This window comes from Schistocerca gregaria, chromosome 2 (assembly GCF_023897955.1).
Source record: "Schistocerca gregaria isolate iqSchGreg1 chromosome 2, iqSchGreg1.2, whole genome shotgun sequence".
NCBI classification, from domain to species: Eukaryota; Metazoa; Arthropoda; class Insecta; order Orthoptera; family Acrididae; genus Schistocerca; species Schistocerca gregaria.
In genome coordinates, this window is record NC_064921.1 from 702,792,475 (window position 1) to 702,803,080 (window position 10,606).

Sequence of the window (10,606 nt, forward strand, 5' to 3'; positions counted from 1 at the left end):
AGGAGGGTCGTAATGTGTAATAGGCAGACATCTATCCAGACCGTGACACTTCCAAACTGCACCAGGATGCACTGCAAGTACTATTACAGTTAGGTAGGAGGTGAAAAAACTTGGGTTTCATGGTCGAGCGGCTGCCTATAAGCCACACATCACGCCGGTAAAAGCCAAACGACGCCTCGCTTGGTGTAAGAAGCGTAAACATTGGACGATTGAAGAGTGGAAAAAGGTTGTGTGTAGTGACGAATCATGGTACACAATGTGGCGAGCCGATGGCAGGGTGTGGGTATGGTGAATGCCCGGTGAATGTCATCCGGCAGCGTGTGTTGTGCCAACAGTAAAATTCGGAGACAGTGGTGTTATGGTGTGGCCGTGTTTTTCATGGAGGGGGCTTGCACTTCTTGTTGTTTTGCGTAGCACTATTACAGCACAGGCCGACATTGATATTTTAAGCACTTTCTTAATTTCCACTGTTGAAGAACAATTCGGGGATGGCGATTGCATCTTTTAACACGATCGAGCACCTGTTCATAATGCACGGCCTGTGGTGGAATGGTTACATGACAATAGCATTCCTGTAATGGACTGGCCTGCACAGAGTCCTGACCTGAATCCTATAGAACACCTTTGGGATGTTTCGGAACGCCGACTTCGTGCCAGGCCTCACCGACCGACATCGATACCTTTCCTCAGTGCAGCACTCTGTGAAGAATGGGCTGCCATTCCCCAAGAAACATTCCAGCACCTGATTGAACGTATGGCTGCGAGAGTGGGAGCTCTCATCAAAGCTAAGGTTGGGGTAACACCATACTGAAATCCAACATTTCCGACAGAAGGCGCTATGAAGCTGTAAGTCATTTTCAGCCAGGTATCCGGATACTTTTGATCACTTAGTATATGTACACTGATACTGATAATTCTGTTGTTGTTCTTAAAGATGCCTTTAAATGTACACTGAAAGTAATTACAAGTAATTATGAGAGTTATAATTGCGGTAGATGTATTTACAGTACAGATTTTGTAAAACAAAACATTTATCAACTGAAGTTAGTTTGAGTGGTACAGCGCGGCATTCACACTATGTTTTCATAAGAGAAAAGTTAATTTACCATTTTCAACAACAAAATGTATTCCAACGAACTGCGTTAAGGACCCACTTCGAGTGATCGTACAGTCAAAGAGAAATCAAAGAATTATTTCAATAAATATAACTGAGTGAATTTCGATCACAGGCAATACAAGTATTAATTAATCGTTGTACTCGTTTGCATTTATCGCAGTTCTGCCACCTTGCTGAGCGCTAGTCCATACTGGAAATGCGTACGACGACATAGGTAACATTACTCCTCTACAGAGAGTCTCAGAGACTTGGAACCAGGCCCCAGGTAATTTCGGCTCGTAGATAAGGTAGGTCGTCCCGCCGATATCGAGGTCATTAGAGACGGAGCACAACATCCGTACATGCAGTACGCTAATGAGACGAATTAAGCCGTAAAAATAAGGCACATAAAGCTAACTACCTTCACTGTATCCATCTGTCACTGATCATTTTATTCCGAACAATAAAATATTTAAATATGACATCAGTTTAGTTGCTGTTATCTGCTACACTGCTTAATTAAGTGTTATCGTATGCAAATAACTTCCTTCATATTCACATAATAATGTAATACGTCAAATACAGTAAACCACTACGCAACTCCAGAGCCATTATTTATCCCAGATATCACAATCGTTTCGCCATCATCTCTCATCAGCAGTCAAATTCTAGACTGTTATCATCATTCAGCTCGAAAGTTCATTGATGATGGTGTTACGTAGAATTTCTGAATATATGAGGTGTGACTAAGTTTCCTTTACAGATGTTGAAGACATGTAATGGGGACCAAGACGGCTAAGTTCCGCATAGGAGTTCAGTTCGGAATTTATTGTTTTCCCGCTACACGCAAAATCCTTATCACGGACAGAGCAAAGCTTATCAGGAAAGGCGTTGTCAATTCCCCCAACAATCATGTGTGTGGACTGATGAGAACTCGCATGCTTCTCCCCTCCTATAGATTTCAGGACCGATACGGTCTGAACATTTTGGCAGGGTTGCTGGATGGACGTGTGAATGGACACCACATTTCAGGTGTGCCACGTACTTGTGATACCCTGATGGTGTACTGCGTGACCTCTTGGACGATGTGCCATTGTACGTGCGTCAGAACTTGTCGTTCCAGCACGATGGCGCACCACCTCATTTTTTGTGCTGTCCATGTGATAACCTGGATCAACAGTTTCGGCAACAGTGGATAGGTCATGGTACCCCTGCTGCTTGGCATGCACGTTCTCCAGACATGAACCCGGTATGGTCACATGAAATCCTTGATTTACGAGACTCCTGCAGCATCTGAGAAACACTTACTGGCGCGGGTTATGGCTGTGGCCGGTGCTGGAGAACCAGGGATTAGTATGCCGGAACATGGTACAGAGGTTCCGTATCTGCATTGATGCCTGTGGTCGTCAAATCAAGCCCTACTTGTGAGTGGTTCCAGACACTATTTACCAGGAGTCAGAGCGCAGCGTGTGTTGTTGTACGTTGCACGTAACGGGGAAACGGTACTTACCCGGACACGATGACCTCTGCTAAGCTTAACCGTTTTGGTCCCCACTACTCCCCACTAAAAGACCTCAAACCCAGTAAAGGAAATTTATGCGTTGACCACTGATGTGACCAAGTCATGGGATAGCGATACACATACAGATGGCGCTTGTATCACACACACAAGGTACTAAAGGGCAGGACATTGGCGGAGCTGTCGTTTGGGCTCAGGTGATTCATGTTAAAAGGTTTCCGACGTGATTATGGCCACAATTAGGGAATTAACGGACTTTGAACGCGGGGTGGTAGTTGGAGTTCAACACATGGGACATTCCTTTTCGGAAATCGTTAGGGAATTCGATATTCCGAGACCCACAGTGTTAAGAGTGCGTCGAGAATACCAAATTTTAGGTGTCACCTCTTACCACGGACAGTGCAGTGGTCGACAGTATTTACTTAACGAACTACAGCAGGCCGTTTGCGTAGAGTTGTCAGAGCTAACAACCAAGCAACACGGGGTGAAATAATTGCAGAAGTCAGTGTGGAACATACGTGTATTGTATTATTTCGCGATTCTAGCCGATGCAAAGTCTATTTGACTGCAGGATCACAGCTACAGGTTATTGTTGCGGCGAATTAGTTGTGGGGTACGAAAGCAGACGTTGCTGGCTCGACCATCTGACTAAATCGACCTGTTTTTTTTTTCTTTTTTCTATACGTAGCCCAAATACCTAAAGTACACGTAAAGATCAACTAGTCAGCAGTAACTGTTAGATACAGGTGCTTTTGGGGGCTCGTCGGGGATATGAGCCTAATCCCTCTAGAACTGCGGTTGCAATTATAAATCGTTACAATGTTCTGTGATCCCGGTCCTAAATCTTTTGCATAATAGGCAGTTCGCTTGGGACACCGAGCAAAAGATTTTGCAGCAGTTGCATATGTGAGAATCGGCGGAAAAAGTTAGGTGTGGGGACGTTTGTCGGGGAACTTCAAGAAAGAAGAAGAAGGCTATACAGAGGCGTGCTGAGTTTTAGTCTGCAGCAGCCAGCACTATCGGATACCTCTGCGGAGGTATAGTGGCAGCTGCGGCTACGGCAACAAGGGCCACCTGCAGCGACTTTGAGTTCATCAATCGACACCTCGGCAGAAACAGTACAGAAGAGGCCACCAGCATTGACCGACAAGGTAAGTGCTGCCGCTGATAGCCTTAACATCTGTGAACTAGCAGGATTGCTGTCAGTTCAAATGGTCTAAATGGCTCTAAGCACTGTCGGACTTAACATCTGAGGTCATCAGTCCCTTAGACTTAGAACTTCTTAAACCTAACTAACCTAAGGACATCACACACAGCCATATCCGAGGCAGGATTCGAACCTGCGACCGTGGCAGCAGCGCGGTTCCGGACTGAAGCGCCTAGAACCGCTAGGCCACTGCGGCCGGCTTACTGTCAGTAATGGAGCTTCCAACTATTAAGCAGTCAGCTAGCATGTGTGATTCAGATTACGTCAGTGGACCAGGTAGTCCTAAATGTGTGCGTTGTGATAGGGACCTTGATAGGGACGATGTCAGTGGGGCTGATAGTTCGAAATCAGAGAAGGGGAGATGTAATTGCAGATGATTCAATAGTATTGTTAAAGGAATTTCTGAAATATTTTAACTGTAAAATAAGGATATTGGGTACAGAGATAGGTTCACTAAAAACAGAGATTCAGTTGAGTTAAGTGTAGCCGAAACAGCAAAGGCTGGGGCGAAGCCAATGAAATCAAATATGAGAGGGATAATTCATTCAAAATTAGAAGCTATAGGGGCATATGTAGGCAAAATTTCTGAGGAGATTCGCCAGGTTAACACCAGAGTCGACACAGTGGAAAAAGATTTCAGGGACAAGCTAAAAAAGATACAGGTCGAACTGGTGGCGATGTCTAGATTTTTACCTTGTTTGACTTTCGTGGTATTCTTTCAGTTTAATTTTCATTGTGTGATATTGAAAATTAGTCATACTTCCAGTAACAACAGGCACCATGTCACGTAAGGCACCCCACCTAAATCCATAAAAGTCATTTGCGTGGTACTCTTTCTTCAACGACGATATGCTAGACACTGCAAAATTAATTTTGGAATAATAGACAGATTCATCAGGACTTAAGGTCTAAATTTAATGGAACAAAGAAAAACATGTTTTTTTCTTTCTTTCAACAAAATTTATTCTTCATGCATAAATATTCTGTACAAAATGTATTTGCATGCAATAAATAGTGGCTGGGTATGTGGAAGGTAACTATTGATGTTGTCGACGAAACTGATGGAAACAATCAATAAGGAATGGAGAAATGCGCAAACAGGATCAACAACTGGACATAAACGAACTTATATTGCGAAGAAGCCGAGTTTGAATTGTGTACAGGCCTCTTTGCTAGATAGCTCGAACGAAAGCTGAGTATACAGGTTTTCTCTGTAGCCACAGTTTTCGAATGCCAGTTGTAAACTTCAGACAGTAGGATAGGACACATTCTGTCCTCTCTGAGTCATCTTCGGTTGAACTCCTATTGCAGTTTAGCCCAGGATAGCCTTGCCGTAGGCGGGGGCGGCGTAGGCGACGGGCGCGGCCACCTTAGCGATGGCGGGGGCGGCGTAGGCGACGGGGGCGGCCACCTTGGCGACGACGGGGGCGGGGTGGGCGCCGGCCTCCTTGTGCACGACGGCGTTGAAGCCGTTCACGGGGTCGGCGGTGTAGTCGACGGTGCGGATGGAGCCGTCGGGCTCGACCAGGCTGTAGCTGCCCTGGACGACGTCACCGTCGCGGCTCTCGTGCTGGGTCTTGGAGTCGCCGGTCAGAGCGTCCTGGACGTCGTAGGCGTAGCTGTACTGGGGGTGCGGGTCGTACTCGGCGGCCACGGCGGCGGGGACAGCGGCGGCGACGGGGGCGGCACGCAGGGCGGGGGCGGCGTAGGCCACGGGAGCGGCGTAAGCGCGGGCGGCGATGGGGGCGCCGGGGGCGTAGACGGCGGGGGCGCCCAGGTAGCCGGCGCGGGCCACAGCCACGAGGGCGGCGAGGACGATCAACTGTAACATTTTCCAGTGTCGTGCTTTACGCCTTGAGAATGTATGTCACATGTTGGAAAAATCACACAGATGCACTAGCTACCTACATATATGGGATGAACCCGCTACATGGAATGCACAGTTTTAAAAATATTACTTTCATTGCTAGTATGACCTACGTCTATTAATGTTGCTAAAAATAGCAATTCTTTAAGAAATTGGCTCTCCTAAATATGGTTTAATTCTATAGCACATCCTGTTTTCTCTAATTAGCGATTCATTTGCTTTCCGCTGTTTTAGGATACTGAGATGTAGTTCAGAGACTAGTGAAGCAACGACAAATTCGAGCTATTTGGGTCAGTGCTGACACAATGCACTCACAGCACTGTTTTAATTCTTGATTAGCCGTCTAGACTTAGGTTCTCCGTGGCTTCCCCAAATCGCTTGAACCAAACGTCAGTACGGTCTTATCAAAAGAATGAGGTCGATGTCCTTCCCCTTCTCTATCTGACCTTGTACTTCGCTTCCAACGACACAGTCGACGACTGCAGATTACATCTTGGTCTTATTAAGAGGCTACAGTCGTTGAAAGACAGCCTTTGCATTCGTTTACTGTACATTACAGCTTAATCTTATTAAGAGGCTACATCGGTAGAAAGATAACCGTTCCCTTCATGAAAGCATAATTTAAACCAAACCCTACCCTTCCCTGTTTCAAATATCTCCAGTTACACTAAACAATGCGGGTGTGTCTACTTTGTCATGTTCAGCATGTTCTCACCCTTTTTTCTATTGTCTACCGTAGTATTCTTTGCAGCTTTTGTACCGTTCTCTCTCTCTTCCCAACATTTATAAGTCTTTCCATCTCAGTAAATATAATCTTCGGTAACCTGCAGGGTGCTCAGAAACAGCCTGAAACGTTTGTAAAGGTGTTGCGGGATAGGTTGTGCTGAGAAATAAAATTTGACACTTTGCTCCATAGCCGAGTTAGTTATCATTGAAGTCAGCCAATCAGATGGTTCGCCAGCAGTTTCAAGAGGCTCACCAGAGACAGTCACCAAACTTGTTCTTCGTCAGGTTTCAGAAAACCGAACAAGAGAGCGTTACGAAAGTTAAACATGTGACGGTAGTAAGGATCGAACCCGAGCCAAAGGGTGAACTGTCTCGTGCGTCATCATCTACGCTATGAGAAAAACTGTCACTCATTGTATCTGGCGGACTCTTTGAATTAGTGCAAGAAATGGCGTGATTGGCTAACTTAAATGTTAATGAACTCGGAAACGGCGCAATGTGTCTATTTTTTAACAATTATTTCTCAGCAGAACCTACCCTACAACACCATTACAAGTTTTTCAGACTGTTTCTGACCACCCTGTATAATAGTTTTATTAATCTTTCGGTGTCCCTACAATTTTCCCTACATTTCATCCCTCCAGTAACTTAATTCCTGTACATCTTGGTTTCCATAACACTTGTCCCACCAACAACCTCTTGTTCGATGTTTCTATAATCTTCGATTCTCTCACATTGTTCCTACTACCTTCTTGTTTAGTATTTCCTGGTCGTTAAATATTAATTCTTTTTCACGTTAAAATGAAATGCCTCACCCTGTAACGCAACCGACAATGGGAATGTTAGCACCGAAACACTGTCCTACGCTATAGTCTGGGGACAGAGCAGTTCCACAACAAATTCTGTCTCTCTTTATATAAGGAAGCGTGCGCGATTGTACGCATGTGTGTGTGTGTGTGTGTGTGTGTGTGTGTGTGTATGTTGGAACTGCCCCTGCCCCTGCTCGTCTTGAACCATATCTAGATTCTTTTCAGGACTATTAAAACACTATATGAGGTGGTGACTACTGTATCTATGTTAGGTTGTTAAAAATAGGTATAGCTATAGACATAAGGAAACTGCACAGTCGTACATCAAAACATCAGAGACAATACTTAGCCTTCCACAATCCAGTATTTCTGTTTTTCTTTTTCTTTTTTTTAAAGTACGGCATTATGGAAAGAAGCCAGCAAAAGTGATTTTAATACAACAATTTGGAATATTCTCGCCAGTGCCTACGTAAGCTACGATGTGAATACTCTAGTTCCGAAGGTAGCCGTCGTTAACTCACCTTGCAGGCCATGTCGATGAGCTAGTTGCCGGGTGGAGCGGAGAACTGGCGTTTGGCTGGGCAGCCACCTGTTATATACCCGCGGCCGGGCGTGGTGTGCCGGCGTTTTCGCAACGTGTGCCGCGCGGGCGCGGGTGTGGGCGATGGCCGGCCACACTTGTGCGAATTCGCGCCCGCCCCCACCACAGCCCATGCCAGGTCTTGTGACATCGGCAACCAGAGCACCGGACGCTGTGCACTGCGCGGCGCTGGACCACAGGGACACCTGCGGCACGCTGCCGAAGTTACACACTACACTTTTCAACCAAAATGCAGAAGCCATGTTTGCGAGAATGGTTTGATGAGTGTGGTGTGTGTACTGTAAGACCTTCGGTACACACACCATCAGATTATTTGACTTGTCGCTCTAACGAAGTAGGCGAGTGTCAGCAATATGTCTCGTGGTCTTATCGTGGCGTGTTTACCTTCTGCCGTTAGGTCAGACGATAGAAATGCCACTTGCACGCTTAGAGTAGCAGATTGACGGTGACCAGCTTTAAACAGAGTTTGATCAATTTTTGCACACATTTATTAAAATAATAACCAGCATAAACATTACTTAACTTAGTTCTGGATGCTATTTACAATTGACAATCTGAAGTTCCTTTGGTCTTGGTACGTTAATCTTATTCTCACAAATCTCTGATACTTGACAAAGTGTCTATACATTTATCTTCATGCTATGTATAGGAATATGATAATGTTATTAGGCGCAGACTGAAACTTCTCTACAGACTAATGCAGACAAATGCAGACTAATGCAGACTGACTAATCGGAGGTCAGTACACTCGTTATAATACCTCGAGCGTTCAGGTATAACTGCGCTAGTGTGATCCGCGAGGAGAAAAGGTTCTACGTTAGCAACAATCTCATTGGCTGCGTTACATATTAATACGCGGATCGGCGGAAGCAGAATTCGGTCCGTCTCTAAGACAGCGCCATCTCGTAGTGCGGAGATGGACGAGCGCTGCGCCTGCGCTATTGTGCTTAGCGGGGCGCGCTCTAGTGGGAAAGTTGTGTACTCGCTGACTATGCGGAACTATGTGCACAACAATGAGTGTGATGGAAAAATTGAACTACTCAAATATATACGCGAAACAAAAAAATTGATACTTTGTATGCGTCCTAGTAGTTTAAGAAACGTGTGATCAGCGATATCCTGTTCCTACTGGTACGATAGCAAACCATTGGTGGACCCTGTGCCTAAAACTCACACAGAGTGCATTACAAATGAAGCGGATAGGGAACCTGCAGAATTTTAATAGTGTGAGAATGTAACTCGAACACAGTTCGTTAATCTCACTCACATTTTTCCTGATTTGTTCAGGAGGTGGACAAAATATTGACACACCATAAATAAAACTCATTACCGTGACTAATACGGTGTAAGCAAACCAATCAAGATAGCTACCAATCATTTCGGCTTGGCTGAATAAAGGTTCTGCATTGTTTTCACTGTTGACTGGAATACTCTCGCTCAAATTCTGAAGGTGGCAGGGGTAAAATACAGGGAGCGTGAGGCTATTCACAATTTGTACAGAAACCAGATGGCGGTTATAAGAAGCGAGGGGTATGAAAGGGAAGAAGTGGTTGGGAGGGGGGTGAGACAGGGTTGTAGCCTCTCCCTGATGTTATTCAATCTTTATATTGAGCAAGCAGTAAAGGAAACAAAAGAAAAATTCCGAGTTGTTATCAATATCCATGTAGAGGAAATAAAAAATTTGAGGTTCGCCGATGACATAGTAGTTCTGTCAGAGACAGCAAGGGTCTTGGAAGAGCAGCTGATCGGAATGGACTGTGTCTTGAAAGGAGGGTATAAGATGGACATCAACAAAAGCAAAACGAGGATAATGGAATGTACTCGAATTAAGTCGGGTGATGCTGAGGGAATAAGATTAGGAAATGAGACACTTAAAGTAGTAAATGAGTTTTGCTATTTGGGGAGCAAAATAGAGAGGATATAAAATATAGACTGGCAATGGCAAGGAAAGCATTTCTGAAGAAGAGAAATTTGTTAACATTGAGTATAGATTTAAGTGTCAGGAAGACGTTTGTGAAAGTATCTGTATGGAGTGTAGCCATGTATGGAAGTGAAACGTGGACTATAAATAGTTTAGACAAGAAGAGAATAGAAGCTTTCGAAATGTGGTGCTACAGAAAAATGCTGAAGATTAGATGGGTAAATCACATAACTAATGAGGAGGTATTGAATAGAACTGGATAGAAGAGAAATTTGTGGCACAACTTGACTAGAAGAAGGGATCGGTTGGTAGGGCATATTCTGAGGCATCAGGGGATCACCAATTTAGTATTGGAGGACTGCGTGGAGGGTAAAAATCGTAGAGGGAGACCAAGAAATGAATACACTAAACAGATTCAGAAGGAGTAGGTTGCAGTAGGTACACCAAGAAATGAATACACTAAACAGATTCAGAAGGATGTAGGTTGCAGTAGGTAATGGGAGATGAAGAAGCTTGCACAGGATAGAGTAGCTTGGAGAGCTGCATCAATACAGTCTCTGGACTGAAGACCACATCAACAACAACATTGTTTTCTAGGGAATCTTGTACGTTTTTCCTCCAAAATAGTGGCAACTTCAGGTGATGACGTTGGGGTGGATAGCGATTAAACACCCTTTTCTTCAAAATGTGTCGGAAAGGCTCAACAACATTGAGATCGGGTGACTGTGGAGGTCAGAGGAGATGTCACAATTCGTCCTCGTTCTTACAAACTAGTTCTGAGGCATGCGAATTGTGTGAAGAGAGAGCATGTTGTCTTGAAACACACCGTCAGTAATGCTGAACAAATACTATGCTATGGA

The 10,606-nt window shown here is 44.8% G+C and overlaps 1 protein-coding gene across 1 annotated transcript; it reads right to left on the reverse strand.

Annotated features, from left to right (window-relative positions):
* Positions 1 to 4,759: 4,759 nt before the first annotated feature.
* Positions 4,760 to 7,816, reverse strand: LOC126334811 (cuticle protein 21-like). The gene is made up of 2 exons (XM_049997448.1): positions 7,746 to 7,816; positions 4,760 to 5,644 (listed from the first exon to the last, which is right to left on the reverse strand). Exons 1-2 carry the CDS (start codon positions 7,755 to 7,757, stop codon positions 5,135 to 5,137), a joined length of 522 nt encoding a protein of 173 aa, XP_049853405.1. The 5' UTR covers positions 7,758 to 7,816; the 3' UTR covers positions 4,760 to 5,134.
* Positions 7,817 to 10,606: the final 2,790 nt, after the last annotated feature.